Here is a 22,979-nt window from a genome sequence, read left to right as displayed (position 1 = left end):
CACGGTATGCACTAGCCTTGCGTCTTGGGTGGTGTGCTAAGTCCCAACTGACGAGCCTAACTTGGCACACGAGGGCGAAACGCAGGCAACCAAGAATGAGTTAGCTGGAAAATTTATACTGTCCAATAACGGACCATTATATTGCTATTATAAATTTACTCATTCAGGACAAATATTTTAAGTTCCCTATGGGAATCAACATCTGTATCATCTGTACAATGAGCGCCGATACTTTCTTGTGTGTACTGACTCCTCGAGTGTGCTCCAGTCTATTGATGCCTGTTTCCCTCGGCACCCTCTGGTGCAGCGGATCCAGGACCTGCTGGCCGGGTGTTCGGATGCCAGCACCAGAATCACGTTTCTGTGGCTCCCAAGCCACATCGGCATAGAGGGAAACGAGGTAGCAGATCAGGCTGCCAAGGAGGCAGTTACACTTCCCCCGTTGCCATTCAAGGTTCCAGCAAGTGATATTCGCTCTCAGCAGAGACATCTGGTTATGTCCCATTGGGAGATGGAGTGGCAGGCCATTCCACTTCCCAATAAGCTTAGAGCGATTAAACGAACAATGAAGGTATGGAGGACTTCCCTTCGGGCTTTGTGGAGGGAAGTCGTGGTGTTATGTCGTCTTTGGATCGGACACGGTATCTTGACTCATTCGCATCTTTTGAGAGGAGAACCCCCTCCGGTGTGTACCTGCGGCGACAATCTTACCATGGTACACATCCTTACGGAGTGTGTGGGCCTGGTCGATCTGCGCTGTAGTCTTAACCTTCCGAGTACAATCTCCCTTATCTTGTGAGATGACGAGCAGTCAGCAGACCTCATCATCTGCTCTATGAGGGATAGTGGTCTGTTTTATCGTGTGTGATGATGTCCTTTGTCCTAGTGTTTTTTGTGTCAATTGCGCTTTTATCCCATTGACTTCATTTTAGTTTCTGTTGTGTTTTAATGTGTTATTTTAACGTCTAACGTAAAGTATTTAATATCTGTACTACCGGGCAATGCCTTATTCCTTTGTTTTCCTGTATTTTCTCTTATTTTATTAGAAAATAAGGCATTGCGTATTAGATCCACTGACTGTTTTAATCTCACCCTCATTTTTCTTCATCACCATTTTTTTAAAACTCTAGTCAGTGGATACTTTTTAAAATTTTAACTTCATATCTCATGTCGTTCATCTCGTTCCATTAGGGGCCGATGACCTTCGATGTTAGGCCCCTTAAAACAACCATCATCATCGTCAGATCTATGATGTGCTTTCTTTCAGTGAAAATAGCTTCTGAATTGCCGCGGATAAAGATAAAACGACAGTTATCATGCACAAGACGGATTACATTCAAAAAACTAAAACATTTTTTGAAGATAAGACTTTCACAGTGACTAAGAAAGACCCAACACAGATACTTCAAAAACAATTAAAACAAACACTAAAGGAAACAAATTTTCTATTCCAAATTAACATGAACCCAGGGCTTCCAACAGTAAAAGCCCTTCCAAAAATCCACAAGACCGGAATCCCCATTAGACCGATAATTAATTACAGACCAAGTCCTTTTTACAAAGTAGCACAGTTCACTCAGAAATTTTTAAACAACATTATAGATTTAGTGCTAATAAATCAATTAAGAATACCATTGAATTAGTTAATAATTTGAGTAACTTAAACTACAACCATATCACACAATACATTCGTTCAACGTGGTCAACATGTTCCCAAGTGTTAATACCAGTAAGATAATACCGATCATTTATAAAAATTTAAAAACTTATAGTCACCTTAGTGAACTAGAGATACAGGACTTTGAGTTTATTAAAGTTGTTAATCAACAACAATTATTTCATTTTCGACAACACCTTTTATAAACAAAACAGGCTTTCCATGGGGTCTCCCGCCTCAGGGATACTTGCAGAAATTTATATGGATTTTTTGGAAGGTTCTGCGATTAATAACATGAACACGTTCAACAATATACACTATTGGTCTAGGTATGTAGACGACGTATTCGTAGTGTTAGACGAAAGGCTAGTAGATGCTAACTAAGACCACTTTACATAAACTCAATGACATAGACCCACACATCAAGTTTACCTTGGAGACTGAAAATAAAGGATCAGTTAACTATTTGGATTTATATATTAAGAGACAGCCCTCGCCATTTTCTTTCAGCATCTATACGAAGCCAACACAAACCAGCGTAACCATAAGGCATGACTCCATACATCCACAAGCCCATAAAAGAGCCACTTATTTCAGCCTAGTAGATCGTGCTGTTAGAATTCCAGTGTCAAAAACGTATACATGATTTAAAACATAATTTTACAAATTAGGAACAGGATATCCAAATACTAGAATCTTTGAGTAAAGGACCATTACTCGACGCTACGGAATTATGCTACATTCATATAGAACAATACTTTAATGCCAATCTTAATCTCAATGATATTTCTGAAACTCCGAAAGTCCTTTTCGACTTTTTGATAACATTTCTTAATAAAGTCCAGATTCCAAACAAGAATTTAATCTTACGTATAATACGCAATAAGTTCTCTCAGTATTCGTTCTGCAGACCACGCCACCTGATTCTCCCCACATGCGCCGCCTTGGCCCGCCCCTACTCCCCCCTCCTTACATCGTCCGACTGCGAACACACACTCAGTGCTGTCTCGCCGGTCATAGCGTGTGGCTAACAGGAGGTTTGTCCTATGGCAGTTTGAGGTGAGTCTCTTCCCCCGCCCCCCTCTAAATACATTTCATCATTATCATTCAGGTTGTACAGACTTAGACAATTCCAACATAGGTTTTATAACGGCATTTCATTTCATTACAGGTTCCATATTGAACTAAGATACATACACTCTAGTAAGATCTTAAGAAGCCATCTGAATGTTTTCCACCTCGTAAGCCTAGGACATAAACTAAAAATTGCAAGCCTTCACAACTTTTATGATACTGCTGCATTATACACATGAATAAAACAGCATTTTATCAAGAGCACAAATTCAAGAACATCGCAACCGGCTGTTTATAAGAAGACCTTAATGAACCCTTTTAACATACAACTGACTTGCAAGTTTTTTACTTGTTATGTTTTTAATGTGTTAATATTTTCAAAACAGTTTTAAATAGTTTTTCCACACCCATTACTTTAAGTCATATTATGAATTGTATGCCTATTTTTCAATAACAGCTGAGGATGACACTATAATGTGTTGAAACTAGTTCTGTATAATTCTATAAATGTTGTAGTTAAATAACAGCATTAAATTTTGTATTGAATTGGTGGAAGTACCAAAACTTTATTTATTTGCAAATCCACATGTGCGACCACCCATGACCCTTAAGGTGTGGGAAAAGCGGAAAAAGAATAGTTAATTTTCAACAAACCATAATGAAGAAATTTGATGTATTATAAGTAATTGTATTAACTATATAAAGTAAGTGTATTACTTATATAACAGTTCTTTTTGTAAAGATTGAACCTACAGGATCCTAATGGCCTCAACTACCCTGTGCAGGCATTTCAATATGACACCATTTAGGCTGCCTGTATAACAAATTGGATGTTCAGTTTGCCTCCACCAGAGCAACAGATTTCTGGGTGATCTATTTCAGATTTTGTTAATTTCATTGGGTGAAAACAAGATGTCTCTGTGGGGATATTTTACATGCAGACTTACTCTGACATTGGACCTCTGCTGAGTTTCAACCTGCGATCTTGGTATCCGGAGGTGAACAGTCTACCACTGATCCTCAGACTAGCTACTTTACATTTATTGTATACCACAATTTTGAATTTAAGAATCTCATATTTGGGTTGTATTTATAAGGCCGAAGAAGGCCCAGTGGGGTTAAAACATGTACCTATGTGATTTTTCTTAGTTTATTTTGAGATATATTTATATATTAACTAAGGTGGACTAATTTTGTACTTTTCTTTTAGCACAGTGTTAGTTCATCTTTTGAGTATGCTCCACACACCAACTCTCCAATTGCTTCAATTGATTCTTGCATTACTCTTCATATTGCCACCTCTATTCTACTCTTTCAAGATGCTCTTGAATTTAGTATTGTGTTCCTAATGACTGCGGGTTTGGTCCTGCATACTGCGCAAGAGGGTCCTCTACTGTCGCTTGTTACTGAAATTGACTGGTGATCATCTTCCCTGTCACTTTCTTGTAAATAGGTCGGGAATTGTTACCAATTCAACTATATTGTGAAATACTTAAAGCTGCAGTAACATCTGCATGAAACAGATACAGATTTGTTTTGATTTAATTTGACACCATATTTTGCGTAGTGTGGCCAGAAGTCCCTTTTAGTCCCTGTGGTTTCAAAATGTCTTGTTTCTATATCACAACGCCATATGAGGGGTGACAGTTTGAATGCCAAACGAATGGTGTCTTCAGCTGCTCATTGTTAAAGCATCAAGGTTTCTGCAACTCTGGTTTCATTACAAGACTCCTAAAGGCATTGAAGGGTGTGGTTATCTAAAGGCTTCTAGTAGACCAAGGCAATGGAGCTGGAGATTGTTCATCCTCGAGCAACTTTCTGCGTCGTCCTGTTGGAACCAAAAATTTTTGGCGATACCACTTATGATGTTGAGTCTAGAAGCAAACACTTGAGCAGATGTTCACTGTCTTCCTTGACAGAGACAATATCCTGAGGTTGGTTGTTCTTGCATCTTAAAAATAAATTACACAGATATTGAAATAACAAAGAGCTGCTGTGAGCAGCATACTTACAGAAAAGTGTTACATTGTTCTTTTTTGCACTCGGGTAGCATTCAAGCATAAATTGACTTACATGGACATGCTGATCCTTGTTAAAGTCTGTCAGCTGATTAACCATGGCTAAATGAAAATTTTCAACTCTCTTCACCTGGGCTAACATTGTATATTTTTGAATGTCTAATTATGCTGATAGTGCGATATAAACTTTGTGATCCGTATTGACAAACATTCACATTAATAAGAAATTATAATGAAGATCCACCTTGCGAAGATAGTCTTCTTCCTTCCAACAACATTGGCAATGATGATTTGCTGTAATGCACAGTGAAATTATTTACGATATCCTCCCTTATTTCCTGGTGACTAGACCTTTCGTGGGTCACATACAGTCCATGAAACACCCCTCAATACTGAAGGCACTTAGGTTTGCCATCATGTCACTATCATTGTTGTATGTCGAGTAATCTTCAGGAAGCTCTTTCTTGATTTAAGTCTTGGTGTGCTGGCTCGTAGCCATGCAGGGGATGGGTTTGAGATGTTGATGCCCCGGTCATTGCTGCTACCGAACATTGGATGTCAGTTGGTGCTATATTAATGAGACGATTCACATTCTCCTGGGGTGAGTTGCTGGCGGCCTGTGGTAATGACTCGTTTCTTTGTGTACCTCTCCAGTATTTTGGTATAGTTAGAATTATACCACACCAGTGTTCTTCCTAGGACCTTTTTAGTGCCATCTTTGGACAACCCGGCTAACATAGCCTACGTAAGTGCTAATTACGTAATATTAATATATATTTGAGTCATTGTGTGCTTAAATTAAAATGTAAATACTGTAAAACTGTTTATTTAAATTTTAAATCCTCATTATTGTCAACAGAATTGAATGTCAGATTTTTGATACAAAGCTGGAACAGGTAGATAATTTGAAGTATTTATGTTGTGTGTTCTCCCAGCATGGTAATATAGTAAGTGAGATTGAATCAGTGTAGTAAAACTAATGCAGTGAGCTTGCAGTTGCGATCATGAGTATTCTGTAAGAAGGAAGTCAGCTCCCGGACGAAACTATCTTTACATCGGTCTGTTTTCAGACCAACTTTGTTTTACGGGAGCGAAAGCTGGGTGGACTCGGGAAATCTTATTCATAAGGTAGAAGTAGCAGACATCAAAGTAGCGAGAATGATTGCTGGTAGGAGGGTACTCGGAATGAGGGAAGAAACACTCTTTTAGGAATGAACTTGGTGGATGTAGCTGTACGCATAAGCCGGCTTCGGTGGTGTGGTCATGTGAGGCGAATGGAGGAGGATAGGTTACCTAGGATAATAATGGTCTCTGTTATGGAGGGTAAGAGAAGTAGAGACACCAATATGACGATGGTTAGACTGTTTTAATGATGAGATTTATGGAACTGATGAGGCCACAGCACTAGTTGCAAATAGAGGATTGTGCGACGTTTTGTAAATTCACAGAGGCTTGCAGACTGAATGTTGAAAGGCATAATGGTCTCTAATGATTGTTATCTTTTGAAATGATATTTCCAAGGTATTTGAACAGACTGTAACAGAGTTCTTTAAACATTTCAACCAAAATTTTGTTTCTCTTTACTTCTGCTTCTTTTTTTCCCCAGTTCAGTACATCTGCAAATATTAGTGCAATGTTCTTCGGTGAATGTTATGATCCGATCCATCACAATGATCAATGGGTGTGGTGACCAGGCAGTTCCCTGGGGGCTCCTTGTTTGGTTTCAAACCAATCTGAACTTCCATCCCTTACTTGTCCGCCTCTGTAGCGTAATAGTTAGCACTATTAGCTGCCATCCTCGGTGGCCCGGGTTCAATTTACTATACTGTCAGAAATTTAAGAATGACAGGATGGCTGGTATGTGATTAAAATGGTACATGCAGCTCACCTCCATTGGGGGGTGTGCCTGAAAAGAGCTGCGCCACCTCAGTTTGTGGACACGAGTTTACTTTATCAATCAGGAAGTTCGGCACGCCTATACCTTCTAGGCATTCCCAGATTATCTCTAGGCACACTGTCATAGGCCTTCTCGATGTCCATAAAATCCATCACTTAGTTCTTACCATATTCTCTGTGCTTCTTTGTTAGCATGCTGACTGCAAGTATCTAGTCTGTAATGCTTCGGTTCTTTCAGTAGCAGTGTTACTCCTCCAATAACGTTCAACTCTATTCCTGATTGTTTTTTTGTTATCTTCTTTAAATATTTGAGTGAGAAAGAAGAGTGATAACCATATAATTTCTGCATTTCTTCCTGTATCCATTTTTATACAGGGGAATAGTTATACCTTTCATCCAGTCCTCTGGTGTCCTGTTTCCTTTCTAGATGAGAGAGTACTCTAATCAAGCATTGAATGCCTTGTGTTCTAGCTGCCTTTATCATATCAGCAGTCAGGACATCAAACCCTGGGAAATTCTCATTCTCATTTCTCATGTTTTCAGCTCAGAGTCAAGTTCTAGCCATGTTAGCTGGTGTAGTGTTCCATAACTTGCACTTAAACTGCAGTCTTCTGTGATATTTTTAAGACATTCACCATTTAATAACTTAAACTTAAACTGCAGATTTCAGTGATATTTTGAAGACTTTCACCATGTAATAAAGTATTGAAACACAGCGAGTTTCTTTCATCGGTTGGTTGGCTGGCTGGCGCGCCCAGCGTATCTTCCACATGTTGACTCCACTCCTTGCTCTGTGGTATAGCAACAAGGACAGCACTTTGCTCACTTTATTTATCCTTGCATGACAGAGATCCTGCATCCACACAGTTCGTCTTAGAAAATTCCAATTCACACCCATACGTTTGTCTTCCATAATTGAGGCTTTTTCTCTCCAGATATGTTCTTTCAGTTCGTCCAATAGCTGGCCATAAACGGACAGATTCTTTGACAGGCCTCGCCTTTGGGGCCAGATTCGACAGACCTCATGCCAGGCGTGACCTTCAGCGACCCGGCCCGCTGCTCGCCATCAACTGTGACACCAAGCCTGTCGTGTTGTGCAACATAATCTGTCAACATTCCAGACCTTCTCGTTAATGGAATGATCCCTTTGTTCTCAGCAGGCCAAGCCTCATCCGCTGGCCTTTCAAACTAGTTTGAAATCCTTGCCGGTCGGGTCTGCCGTACTTAGAACTGTGCGATGGACATCGAAGCAGACGGAGTCCAGAGGGGAAAAAAATGCTGTTGGAATGTGCATTTTGCTATATGTTAAATCATACAAACAAAAAAATCGATCGAAGTGGATGAAATCATGGATAGGAGAGCGAGACAGCTTTAGTCACGAGTCTGATACAACACCTGAGAGAAAATGAACCGGACGATTACAAGAATTACTTGCGAATGGACCACAGCGATTATGATATGCTGTTAGGTAAGCATGTACTGGGCGAGTTGGCCGTGCGGTCAGTGGCACGCGGCTGTGAGCTTGCATCCGGGAGATAGTGGGTTCGAATCCTACTGTCGGCAGCCCTGAAGATGGTTTTCCGTGGGTTCCTATTTTCTCACCAGGCAAATACCGGGGCTGTACCTTAAGGCCACGGCCACTTCCTTCGAACTCCTACGCCTTTCCTATCCTATTGTCGCCATAAAGCCAATCTGTGTCGGTGCGACGTAAAGCAACTAGCAAAAAAAAAAAGTAAGCATGAATGGATTTTTCATTATTACGTTAAATGTTTGATCCTTCTCAGTCTTAACCTTGGCTTTGACAATATGAATGTGACTGAGGTACGAGCGATGCTAGTAATACCATTCCTTATGCAGCCAGTCCCTGTTATGAATGGTATGAAAATATCACGCATAGGGTCAGCTGGTGCGTGCATTTCAGTGGGTTTGGCAGACTGATATGCGAGCAACTTCTGGCTCGGTGAGGAAAGCAACGGGAACCTATCTCACTCCTCATTTCCCTCTTCTTCCAGTGATGCCTGGGCTATCTATGGCAGCTGTTGGCATAACTTTGGAGGATCAGACCAGCCTTCGGACTGAATACCAAACATACACAACACATACATAATAGACTTGTTTACCGGGCGAGTTGGCCGTGCGGTTAGGGGCGCGCAGCTGTGAGCTTGTATCCGGGAGATAGTAGGTTCGAATCCCACTGTCGGCAGCCCTGAAAAAGGTTTTCCGTGGTTTCCCATTTTCACACCAGGCAAATGCTATGGGCTATGCCATAATTAAGGCCATGGCCGCTTCCTTCCAACTCCTAGCCCTTCCCTATCCCATCGTCACTATAAGACCTATCTGTGTCGGTGCGACGTAAGCCACTAGTAAAAAATGACTTGTTTTGCGTAGCTCTTACTGGAGAACAGTCTAGTTGAAAGCGTATTTACTGTGGATATTGTAGTTTCTAAGCTGAAGAAGGAGGAAAGGAGGATACTGAAGAACGCTTGATTGCGACACCTCATGTTTTAATTGTCAGAGACACAGCCGCTCTTTGTACATTTCAATAAATTTCCCTAGCAGTGCCTTTGTCCACTCCATGCTTCCCTTACAGGAGGCTTGATCTGTGAGGCGAGGTCTTTCCGTTGAGGTGCTGACAACAGATCTGGTCTGTAGCGGATAACGCCTCAAACTGACCTTGCTCACTAACGAGCAGCCCTAGCCTGTCGGTATGAGTCACAAAAGACCTCGCCTGTCAGAATTCCTTTCCGTGTATGGCTGGCTATAGTGTGAGGGTTTCTTGTGTATGCTCTATTTTTAAATTTATTTTTTCAATTTTACTATTTTCTTACCCCGTCGTGCTGAGCTCTTCGAAACCGTGCTTGTCCAGATTGTTTTGGGGATTTTATAGGCGTATGTTCTAATTTTTCTGCAATTTCGTTTACATTTTCCTCGTTAATTACACATTTTTTAACACTTCACTTCTTATCGGGTAATGAACCAGTTCCTTGCAATTTGTTTGAAGAGCTTCCTCATTTTCTCTTATGTGGAGGGCATACATTTGGAAATTGTTACAAATTGCCTAACGACTTCCCTGGAAGACTGTTTTCACATAATTGTTGTACATAAATACCCTTCCCTCAGCAGTGTATGAAAATTCTACCCCAAAGTAATACTTAACAACTTGAGAGCAGTTGAAGTCACAGATCAACACTTAATACACGTTCTAAGCACGGACCTGAACTGCGAAGTGCGGACATTCCCATGCTGTTGCTGCGCTGTGTAACGGTTGGTGATGAGTCGACGGGAGGCAGATAAGCTGGGTGTGTCTGCCGGCCAACCAATAATAGAAACTCACTGTAATTCTTCATTTCTTCTTTGATGCCTCGATCTGTTTCACCAGGTTCAATCATATGTTTGCAGTGCAAGGATCTTGCCATGCTTACTTCTTCTATTATTTACTACTTTATAAAGCAACTTCTTGCTTTCGCAGTCAGTTAGTCTGCTAGTGAACTCGCCCCTGCACTTTTTCTTTTCTTTAATCAGTCAAGTTTCAAATAGTTTCTTGTTCTGGTACTACTGTGTCAGGTACTGAAGTTCATCTTTTTTCTGCAACAGTTTATTTTGGTTTTCACCTGCACACTGTTAAAACGGAACCGTCTAGTTTTTTTTTTTTTTTTTTTTTTGCAGTGTCTACCCGGATTATGATTTTCAGAAAAATGTCTAATACAGACATGGGCATATTTACTGGGAAACGCAAATAGTGAGATAGCCCTTAGTCCTTATTTGAACAGCAACCAGGCACCTTACGTTAGTGTCATATTGTAAAGAGGAGTCTACACTACACTAACACACAACAATAATCATAATTGAATACTAAATTTTTAAGCACCGTTTACGGTGACTCCAAGGTGTTGGAATTTTCTCCTGCAGGAATTATTTTACCTGCTAGTAAATCTGTTGACATGAGTCTGACATATTTGAGCACCTTCAAATACCACCGCACTGAGCCAGGATTCAACGTGCAGAGTTGGCGTCAGTATGCCAGCACCTTAACCGTCTGAGCCAGTCAGCCAGACAATATTGGAAGCTTTGGGTCACTATTTTACTGGCATCGTTCTCAAAAATTATGAAGGTCGTTTTGGGACAGGATGTTGTGTAACATGAAAAAAAATTGTGACTACTTTTAAAGCACATCCTTATTGGTGACAAATAGCATGGGTACTAATTGTATTTTGGAACCAATAGTCTGATAGTCCTGGTACAAATTTCTTGGCACGCTTAGTCGTAAGTTCTTTTGCAGTTCAGTTTGCTCCTTGAGTAGTATAGGTGTCTTGTAATTTCAACATATTCTGGAGCCAGGTCATCTAACTTCACTCTTGTAAGATGACTTTTCTTTCAATAAGTTGTAAAAGTTTTTTTGTGTGAGAAGATGCTTAGAACATTTCTAGTTCCTATTCGTAATTATGACTTTGTTGTGTTCGGCACGGGGATTCGTATTATGTTTTGCCCATTTATGGACTGCCCAGGGCTAGGTACACTATGCGATCGAAAGTATCCGGACACCTGGCTGAACGTGATGTATAAGTTTGTGACGCCCTCCATCGGTAATGCTGGAATTTAATATGGTGTTGGCCCGCCCTTAGCCTTGATGAAAGCTTCCACTCTCGCAGGCATACGTTCAGTCAGGTGCTGGAAGGATGCTTGGGGAATGGCAGTCCTTTCTTCACGGAGTGCTGCACTTGAGGAGAGGTAGCGATGTCGGTCGGTGAGGCCTGGCACGAAGTCGGCGTTTCAAAACATCCCAAAGGTGTTCTATAGGATTCTGGTCGGGACTCTGTGCAGGCCAGTCCATTACAGGGATATTATCATGTAACCACTCCGCCACAGGCCATGCATTATGAACAGGCGCTCGATCGTGTTGAAAGATGCAATCGCCATCCTTGAAGTGCTCTTCAACAGTGGGAAGCAAGAAGGTGCTTAAAACATCATTGTAGGCCTGTGCTGTGATAGTGCCACGCAAAGCAACAAGAGGTGCAATCCCCATCCGTGAATAGCACGACCACACCATAACAACACTGCCTCTGAATTTTTCTGTTGGCACTACACACGCTGACAGATGACGTTCACCGGGCATTCGCCATACCCACTCCCTGCCATCGGATCGCCACATTGTGTACCGTGATTCAGCACTCCACACAGTGTTTTTCCACTGTTCAATCCTAAAATGTTTACGCTCCTTACACCGAGCAAGGCGTCGTTTGGCATTGACCTGCGTGATGTGTGGCTTATGGGCAGCCGCTCGACCATGAAATCCAAGTTTTCTCACCTCCCGCCGAACTGTCATAGTACTTGTAGTGGATGCTGATGCAGTTTGGGATTTCTGTGTGATGGTCTGGATACATACCTGCCTATTACTCTTGATGATCCTCTTCAACTGTCGGCAGTCTCTGTCAGTCAACAGACGAGGTCGGCCTGTGCGCTTTCGTGCTGTACGTGTCCCTTCACGTTTCCACTTGACTATCACATCAGAAACAGTGGACCTAGGGATGTTTAGGATTGTGGAAATCTCGCGTACAGACTTATGCCGCAAGTGACACCCAATCACCTGACCCCGTTCGAAGTCCGTGAGTTCCGCGGAGCACTCCATTTTGCTCTCTCTCGATGTCTGACTACTGAGGTCGCTGATATGGAGTACCTGGCAGGTGGCAGCACAATGCACCTAAGATGAAAAGCGTATGTTTTTGGGGGGTGTCCGGATATTTTTGATCACATAGTGTATGTTAGATTTCGGTGTACTTTTCGTAGTGATTTCCTGGGAAATGATAAAGTGGTGGTTTCCCGTTGCCTTCTACATGCCTTTCATTCCACTATGCAGACTCTAGCAGCCAACAATATGTTTATCTCTGATCTCCAGTTGGTTGTCTGAATGGACAAGGGTGCATGAGAATTTCTGGAATCCATCTTCTTTGTGTCCTGCATAAGTGTCAATGGTTAACCGTTCTTTTGTAATTATCTAGATTCCTGTGTTATGTAGCCTTCACTTTTATGACTATTTTTTGGTTTGTCTCTTGCCACTGTTTTACATTATCCATACATTCTTTAATTTTCTTTTTAATGTAAAGCTCTCATTACCTATATTTCTGATCTTGAGGAAAAAAGATGTATGTTTATATTGACTATGATGAAATCTAATGAGGAATATTGTTTTTCTCTTAATTACAGGAGAGAAGAGAAAAGATTGTACAAGCTGTATATACAGAATATACCTCCACATTTGGACGAGGTTAGTGTTACCTGTTTGTTGATCTATACAGTCTTTGAATGCTATATACCATATTTGCTCGCATATAATCAGTCTTTTTTGATGGAAAATAAGTGTGAACATTTGATATATGCGGGGATTTGTGTGCAAACGATCGTATCCAGAAAAAGTCCCGTGAAATTTCCATTAGGCTATTGAAACAAGACAACTGGCATGCCTACCCTATTAATTGTCACTGCCTTCAGTCTCCGAGCTATTTTTGCGTGCATCATTCAGGTCACCATCTCATACTGCATCATCCTGGCTTCCGTCCAACGCATTTGCGATGCCCGTATTAAAGAGCCTTCACAATATCGTCTGTTGACACAATCACCCATGCCCGCATACCCTAATCACACTAGTTCAACTGACTGCCTCCTTATTTTGCCTGCTGGCATCAGCTCATGCTCCCCTCCTGCCATGTATTCAGCGTACAATTTATGTATGTTGTCCTTGAAGAGCTTGTTGGTGGAAACCTCTTCAGTCTGAGGTTATTGCTAGCATGACAGTGCGTGCTATTTTTCACACCCAGTTGTACGTACAAGCACGTTACATTCTCCCTTCTTTTCGATGGTGGTGTTGCATGGCATGTCAACGTTTATTGGGGTTTGATCTGCATTGCGTATTTGAGATAAGAGGCAATTGTTTTTCTTTCACATTGCTATCACATGGCGATGAAAATCTATGAATTTTGTCGCTGAAATTGCTTGGCATTCTCTGTCAGAGAGATGTTCGCCTTTGCAGACACTATCCCTTTTGTGCCATGAATCTACAGATTCAACCCTGGCTCGCTTTCAGATCCGAACAGCTGATTCCTCCCTTAATCGCTAGTTTGTGTCTTTTGAAATATAGCATCTCGTGCTAGATATTAAAATCATCATTTTGCAACTCTGTAACATAATGGAGCAACTAGTCTTCCATTTCAGAAAACCTACCAGTTTTCGGCTCTCTGAATGCCTTACATGTTCGGTTGGTGGTTTCTAGCACAACTTTCTGTTTACACCAGTAGCGGACATTAAATTCGGTCACACTGAATTCTCGACCGGCAGCTCTCTTACTATGTTGTTCAGCATATTTTATCACTTAGAGTTTAAAACCAGCTGTGTAACTCCCCACGTTTCTCCGTAACTGAAAGATCGACCTACACAAGAAAACTTAAATGAGAAAGAAGAATGAAAAGTGACGACGTTGAAAGTACCATAACAGCAGTTGGTACAGTCCCGCTACTTAATGTAGGCATGTCCACGGAATACCCAAACTTTATTTCGTGTATGTCTTTATGGGCCAGTTGCTTTAAAGCATTTCAACGGAGATCTGTTTAGAACCTAGTTGTACAAAACTGAACTTGTTTTATGCATGTGTAGTTCAAATGTAATTGGAGTTCAGAAAAGTGTACGTTGCAACACCGCAAAACAAATGAAATACAAAATAGCTTTGCCTGTTGGATATAACTTAAATGGTGGGATTGAGCTGGCTGTGACTGTCAACAAATGAACGTCATTTGCAGCATGTACTGGAATTTCTTCATATGCTTTTTTTTGCAGCCAACACAGGTGAAGGAAAAAGGGATATCTGGCTTCCCTAGTCAACCCTTGTTTTTTTCTGATCCCGACTGTATTAACACATTGTGGACCGGTCCCGAGAAAACTCGTGTTTGCCTAGCCGAGTGTTGCGGACCGGTCCCGAGTTATCTCGTGTTAGCAGCAGACCCAGCAGACTGAACTTTAGTGCTATCTTTTGAGATATACGGGAACTATTTGGAGGTCAAGGATGATAGAACTCTGTTACGTATGGTTCTACACAATCGATAGTCGCATTTGTTTTCGAGTATTCTTCATGTCGTAGATTTTCTTTGTATTTCTTGACAACATGTTTACAAAGTTCGAAGAGCCATGCAAGATGGCAGCGCCTAGCGATCGCACGTGTTTACACAAAGATGAAATTATTCGCGAATTATGTGCTGATACAGGCTCCGAATATTAAGTAATGCTGAGTATTTAGAGTTCGACGATGAAATATCTTCTAACGGAAATGTTTCAAGTGATGACGAGGCAAGGTGTGGAACTCACGTAGCGCAGAACGAGTCGTATATTTGTGTTACGGGTGTAAATATTCTAAATATTGTAAATAATGCAGTGTTTTCTGACGACTGGGTTATGGACAACAGTGAACCTAGGTTAGAGGATTTTGAAGGTGCTCCTGGTATAAAGGTATGGCCTAATGAATCTGGAAACATAGGACAAGTAGCAGGACTTATGTTTGGTGAGGAATTTTTTCAGTATGTAGCTGAAAAGACAAACTTACACTATGAGCAGAAATCACATTCTCATAACTTATCCCCTAAAACACTAAAGTGGACTAATGTCACTAGCAGGGAAATTAAAAAATTAATCCTCTGTGTATATTGATACGGCAGGTGAAGAAATCATGTCTGAAAGATTACTGGCCAACCGATCCCCTAATAAAAAGACCAATATTTCCGAAAACTATGAGCCGAAATAGATTTCAAGAAATACCCTGCATTTCAACAACTATTCAGGAAGGCCAATAGAAAAATACACAGTAGTCCTTCAAAAGCTATTGAAGTTCTGACAGTTTATTTGTATGCATGCACTCCAGCTTAGAGGCAGTTAGAAAGTGGCCGGGAACAGGGCTGTGCATGGGGCGAACGGCACCCGGTCCGCAATGTGTTAAGTTTGAGAAGCCTAATGAGTCTTTCATTTTCACGGTCTTCGTGGCTGTTTTCTTTTATTCATTCTTTGAAGAATCGATTAGTGTTTAGAAGGGGTGATTGCCCAGTTGCACTGGCTCGTTCGATCGTGTGTGGTTTAATATCATGCCAGGATAAAAATGTCACATACAGCCCATTGCATGTCTGTTTTTCCTTTATGGTTCCTGTTACCTACGGCGGTATGACATTTAGTCATAGTGCTGTTATTAGCACAGCAGAGCGAATACGTAGCTGTTAGGTAGCTAGCTCATGTTTTACACGTAGCATAAATCGAACAGGGCAGTCCCCAGCTGGCAAATGAAGCATGTTTGAATACGTTATATTTTCTCGAAGTACTTGGATCAATTTTTGGAATAATCATAGTGCTGAACTTGTAATGCTTGTAGATTTAAGGCTAGGTGTAGAAGACAGTATACTGTACAGTAAAACCTCGTTAATTCAAAGTCGTAGGGACGCAAAAATCAGACTTCGAATTATGTGATTTTGAATTAACCGCCAACACGTACTTTGAAAATGCCACCCCTTGTGGCATCACAATATATTTTAAGACCTGTTACTGGGTGCAATTAAACTTGATTCACAGTTTAAAGCTCTCATATGCCATGGAAAAAACTATTTCCAAAATGTATCCAACAAGGTGCATTTAGAGTATTCAAATAATGCACTTGGATAACTCACCAGCAAACATAACCTCACGCAGTGAAATCAAAAGAAGGAAAACATTATTCAAAGACGAGGTGAAATCTATACTGGCTCCCCTGTGCAAGTGCTTTATTCATTGGATTGCTGTACTGTATGCATTTTAGATGCCTTGTGCTTGCATGGAATGTACCCGATGCCCTTAAAACATCGCGGCTTATCAAACTTTCCTATGACAAGGGGAGAAAGTCTCGCTTCTGTCCACATTACAACTGTATAGTACGCAAACCTTTTCTTGATATCAAGTTCCGATTCAGCACTAGGGAGCTCAGGTATCAAGAAGAGGTTCGTGTACTATACAGTGACTATACTTGTACGATTTCCCGCCGTGGCATTTTTAAGACCCATTAATGCTTGCAATCACCTTGATTCTCAGGTTAAACTGTTCAAATGCCATGGAAAACACTATTTCAAACATTTATCCAACGAGGGATCATTTACATTATTCAAATAGTGCACTTGTATAAAACAATGACAAACATAACCTCACGCAACGAAAAGAAGAAAAACACGATTTATGCTGGCTCCTTTGTGCAAATTCTATATCTTTTGGATTACTGTACTGTCTGCATTTTTAGATGCCTTGTCCTGGCATGGAAAGTGCCTGATCCCCTTACAACATGTGGCTTTTCAAACTACCCTATGAAAGGGGAAGGAAGTCTCTCGCTTCCATGTGCAGTGTGCACTGCATAGCAACACAGTAGCCTACATTTCCCGGCTGGCAATTCTCTCCTTTGAAACCGTAAATCTGTTTGGCCTCAGCATTAAAAAAAATAAACAAACAATGCAGTTTCATTGGCATTGACAAGGTTGTTTTGTTTGGTCATAGGTTGGCGTGTATGAATTGATTATAGGCTATCCACGCTTGTTCGTCAACTGTTTGCTGATTCTACCTCTCCGCACACTGCCTGCTACGTGATATTGTGACGTTCCTTAAAACGCTGAATACAAAATAATTACGATTCCGCTTGAACATAGCAGATATGAAGCACACTGTAGACATGCCGAAATAGGTGAAAGTGCGAAAAGTTACCCCTTCATGTTCCGGAAGATGCGGGACTGTGATCAAAGAGTTTGATTGGAGAAATTTCTCCAGTCAAAGTTAGTCCTAGTTCAGTGCAAATTGAACTCAGATTAACATTTATCAAACCCCATAGCACTACAGCCCTTGAAGGGCCTTGGCTTACCCAGCGACCGCTGCTCAGCCCGAAAGCCTGCAGATTACAAGGTGGCGTGTGGTCAGCACGACGAATCCTCTCGGCCGTTATTCTTTGCTTTCTGGACCGGGGCAGCTATCTCACCGTCAGATGCTCCTCAATTCTAATCACGTAGGCTGAGTGGACCTCGAACATTTATATAACAAGAAAATCAGACTATAGGGTGAACTGAGATAAGTTTAGTCACGGATCTAAGATCAGTTTATGCAAACACCCATATGATAACGTCAGAAATTAATGCGAGTTATGTGCAGGGATTTTTTCACCTGCAATTTCGAATGTTAAAAATGTAATGCGAGATATACACGGTGGCGAGTTATATGCGAGAAAAATCGGTATTTTGGGGCCTGTTACTGCACATATCGCATTAACAATTTAAGTAATTATATCATTTATTTGTGTTTCAAGATAACAATATTGTAGTATGTTATTTATATAATGTATTTGTTGATGAAGTTTTGTATAGAGGGCAGCACTTTGCTTCCGGGGCTGTTTTCTGGCGCAAGTGACTGGCTAGGGACATGGAGAGAAGCGCAACAGACATGCTGCGAGTAACATGTGGAGACAACAGTCTCATGGAATAATGTAATTGCACAACAGTGCTAACATTTTTTAGTTCAGCCAAACCATTGGCACAATTGGGAACATGCATCATTTTCAAATATATTTTTTTTGAAAAGTACACCAATGAAATAGTACGTAAACGTATTACATTGTGGTATGTTGCCTTGTTTTCTACCATTAAAAAAATATTTAATAGTGCCTTTCCGCAAGGCGAGTGAAACGGCCTCTGACGTAAGCGGCGCGCTGTGACGTCACGATCCAGTACCGCATGGAGCTCTACCAGCCGTTGTGCATCAGCCGTTGCTGAAAGCCGATTGTTTATTATTCATGATCGCGAATAACTTCGAAATGACAGAAGAAAGGTTCAAAACAGCACAGCCAGACAATCTACCATGTATAGATGTCATTATTCTTTAAAAATTTTACTTTTGTGGCCGCAGAAATTAGCGGATAACAAGCAAGTTTGTAAGTGGCGTCTTTTATATACGTGCAATGTACTGTAACCCATAGTATTAGGATAACAACGAACCTGGATAGATATCACATCACTTTCAACATTTCCTTCTAGACTGATTCCCCTATTAAAGAATAACATTACATTTTCGGGTGGGCCGATGACCTTCGATGTTAGGCCCCTTAAAACAACAAGCATCATCATCATCAGCATTTTCGGGCTTTCAGCATTAGTAAAGTAAGAAATCGGATTTCAGCACTAACATAAACATATAGGTAGCATTATAGTACTAGTCCGCTTCTGTGGTGTAGTGGTTAATGTGTGCCACTCCCGGAGGCCCGGTTTCGATTCCCGGCTCTGCCATGAAAGTTGAAAACAAATAGTACGAGGGCTGGAACGGGGTCTACTCAGCCTCAGGAGGTCAACTGAGTAGAAGGGTTTCGAATCCCACCTCGGCCATCCTCGAAGTGGTTTTTCGTATTTTCCTACTTCTCCTCCAGGCACCTAAGGCCACGGCCGTTTCCTTCCCTCTTCCTTATATATCCCTTCCGATCCTCCCATCCTCCAACAAGGCCCCTGTTGAGCATAACAGGTGAGGCCGCCTGAGCGAGGTAATGGCCCTCCTCACCAGTTTCATCACCATACTCGAAGTCTCACGTTCCAGGACACTGCCCTTGAAGTGGTAGAGGTGAAATCCCTCGCTGAGTCCGAGAGAAAACGAACCCTGAAGGATAAACTGATTAAGAAAGAAGGAAAGAAAGAAAGATCATAGTACTGTAGGTCTATAACCAATCATTTCTGAAAAAATATATATTTATGGTTGGGGCAACTGGCCTACCCACTTCCGGGGCCCATGAAAGAGAATCAAATATCTATGTGGAGTGAAAAATTTAAACATGATAAAGATAAATATGACTTCATCTAGTTTTCACAAGTTGGGCTGAGTGGTTCAGACGGTTGAGGTGCTGGCCTTCTGACCCCAACTTGGCAGGTTCGATCCTGGTTCAGTCCGGTGGTAGTTGAAGGTTCTCAAATACGTCAGCCTCGTGTCGGTAGATTTACTGGCACGTAAAAGAACTCCTGCAGGACTAAATTCCTGCACATCGGCGTCTCCGAAAATCGTAGAAGTAGTTAGCGGGGCGTGAAGCCAATAACATTAATTACATTTGGCTTTTAACAAGCTGAGCATATCAGGAAAGAAAAGTGTCCTGGTGACATTTTAATCGCTCAATACAGGAATGTCTTTGGGTGCTGTGACTTTTACTTTTTTTTTTTTTTTTTTTTTGTTTTTTTTGTTTTTTGTTTTTTTGTTTTGTTTTTGCTGTTTGCTTTACGTCACACCGTCACATCTAGGTCTTATGGCGACGATGGAACAGGAAAGGCCTAGGAATGGGAACAAAGCGGCCGTGGCCTTAGGTACAGCCTCAGCATTTGCCTGGTGTGATAATGGGGAAACCACGGAAAACCATCTTCAGGGCTGCCAGCAGTGGGGTTCAAAACCTTCTATCTACCGGATGCGAGCTCACAGCTGCGCGCTCCTAACCGCACGGCCAACTCGCGCGGTATTTTTACCCTTCGGTTTATTGACTTGGCTTGTATAACCTAAAACGTAGGCTAAGTTGGATAATATTTTAAACACTTACATCACTATTTTCACCTGTGTGCAATTATGTTATTTATTTCATTAATATTATGATAATTATTATAATTGAGCATTGTTACCTTATAAGACCCCAACAGACAAGCATTGGTTTTGTGTAGAGTTATACATTTGTTAAATTCACGTTGTTTCCTTTCATGATGTACACGCCTATTCTTTGTTACATTACAGAGTATTTGGATATAGCCTAAATTTCTTTACCAATTAAGCTCTTCAATAAAGACATACATAACTGTCCCATGCCAAGATATATTGGTAGAATTAGAGCTGTCAAAATGGTTCATAACCCCTTTGATTTATTATCTTGACATGGATCACCCAAAACATAGGTTAGGTTTGGAGAATACTTTAATAATCAACATTATTTAATGCACTGTTTATTACTTTCATATTCCAAGATGTAATTGAAGCATTTAAATAAAGCATCATACATTAAAATTTAAAGTTTTACTACTAGAACAACTGACATGGAAAAGTGATTTGAAAATTCAAACAAATTCATCTTACGTTTAAATCTTCAAAAAAAATAAACTGTAGACTTTTCCGATATATCACCAGCATTTCTCCGGCTCGCCAAAATCCATTTCTCCCTAGTTTGAGCGTCTTTGGAACATGTATAAACAATTTGTTTGGTATGGTATGCGATGTGCTATTGCACATCGGAACTCTACACCATTTATAAGTTTTCTGCCTCACTGTCTGCTCAGGATTCATTTTCAGTCTAAAATATACCACTCAGATTATTATCCGATGTATAGACCTCGAATTTAACCATACTAGACACTAACGTAAAGTAGAAATACGCGAAGTCTATCCTGCTTCTCATAGCACACTATGTGTTATTTCGTCTGCTAATTCAGTCAACCTGTACGGTGACGTCAGACCAATGAGATCGCGTACTTGCGTGACGTGACATTTTCGTAGATTTTTATCATGTTTGGAGTTATTATTTGTACATTCTGATCACATTTTTGAATTCTGCATGAAATTTTGAATCAGATTGGCATTTTTTAAATTAAAACCCCGGATCATGCATGTTCCCTATTTTAGTTATGTCTAGTTCACGTAAATCAGTGACTTGTGTGCTCTTTATTTTTTACAAACAGTATTATCTTAACATTTAAGTGGTCCTCCGAAAGTGTACTCTACTATGTGGTTATTATATGCGACCACCAAAGGTAAGATTAAATCGTGAACATACAGTAATTTCATCTCAGTTAAACAGGGCCTGGTTAATTATTGTAGATTATTAAATGATCATCCTCTAGCCTGAAACTTGCAGGGTAATATCGTGACAGTTGGATGTTATTAAAATTTTTATTCCATAAAGGAATAGGTAGAGGCTTGTTTGTATATGGAGAGTTTCTCTAACCTTTATAATTTTTGGAATCTCTGAATGCAAAGAAGGATTTTTCCTGACGTTTCCATTTTTTTAATAGCTAAAATTGTATTATATTGTAGGCACAAATTCAATACTGAAAATGTAATGTACCCAACAAATATATGGATGAGTGACATTGATCGGATCATACTTTACACACATTCTGTTGCACAACAAATATTCAGGTTAACTGTTGCCCTAGCACACCATTAAGCGTAGTTTAATATGTTGAAAAGAATGAGATACAGGCCTAGGAGACAGTTGTTAAAAAGTGATCACCTTTGAATATTTTAACATACATGCCATTACTTCTCCCAATTTTAGCTTATATTTTGGTGAACTTCATTTGTTTTCAAATCCCGCCTTTTCAGCTTTTTTACGCTAGTTGCCGGAAGTCCTTTGCTCATTGGGCGCTTTCAAACGAAATATCTTCGTTTATTAATGCGTGAATGTGCGATGTTTATTGAAACTTGTATATCGCGACGCATATATAGATCGTTGTTCTCGTTCTCGCATGCTATGTTCGTGTTCGCTCACATCAGTCTAGTCGATTCTAGACTTGTCGCTAGATATGGAGTCTCGTAGTAATTTTGTGACAGAATTTCAATGATAACGACTAGTGCCTTTTCTAGAGATTTTAGGAGCCATTTGGAGACATTTCTGACTAATTTCAATTTCTCAATATAAATAAAATTAAGAGCATCTGTACATTGCCCCAAATTTAAAAAGAATGATATTTCTGTACCGGTCGTGACCACAGTAACGGGGGGAAATGTATGTTTTAATTTTCTGTAATGTCTTGTCTGTATGTACATACGCGCATCACAAGAAAAAGGCTGAAGAGAATTTAATGAAAATCGGTAAATAAAGTTGGGGAATAAGTCGCTACTATCTAGGCTATAAATGATTGTGCTCACGCTGAGTAAAATGGTAGTTTAGGGGTACGCCTAAAAATTTAATTCTCACATATTTGTTATTATTGGCCCTATTGATATATACTACATATTTAAAGTTGTATGTTATTAAATTTCCCTTCATTTATGTCTCGTACATTTTTACATTATCGGCTATAACAAAGATTATCATGAATTTGGATTCTTGTTGCTAAGTCTATATCAGCACCGAGGTACGAGAAAATGGGTGAACAGGATTTAATGAAAATCGGTATGTAAAGTCAGGGAATTTAATTTTTAGTTACCTATCTAATTGGTCATATTGAAAAGTACTACATAACCAAAGTTAGAGAGTACAATTCTGATTATTTATGTCTTACTAGCAAATGTACCCGTGCTTCGCTATGGTATTCTACATTGTATACGGATATCGAAGTAAATACTGTGCGTGCAGT

The 22,979-nt window shown here is 40.4% G+C and overlaps 1 protein-coding gene across 1 annotated transcript in view; it reads left to right on the top strand.

The window, feature by feature from the left end:
- The window catches only part of vret (vreteno), a 392,221-nt gene that overhangs the window by 29,478 nt on the left and 339,764 nt on the right, over positions 1 to 22,979 (top strand). Inside the window, exon 3 of the mRNA XM_068225072.1 lies at positions 12,847 to 12,907. Coding sequence (XP_068081173.1) covers positions 12,847 to 12,907 — 61 coding nt within the window. The remainder of the gene's footprint in view (positions 1 to 12,846; positions 12,908 to 22,979) is intronic.

The sequence above is a fragment of the Anabrus simplex genome, chromosome 1 (genome assembly GCF_040414725.1).
Source record: "Anabrus simplex isolate iqAnaSimp1 chromosome 1, ASM4041472v1, whole genome shotgun sequence".
NCBI lineage: Eukaryota > Metazoa > Arthropoda > Insecta > Orthoptera > Tettigoniidae > Anabrus > Anabrus simplex.
The sequence above is the reverse complement of the archived record's forward strand: the minus strand, read 5'-3'. Positions and strand labels throughout refer to the sequence as shown.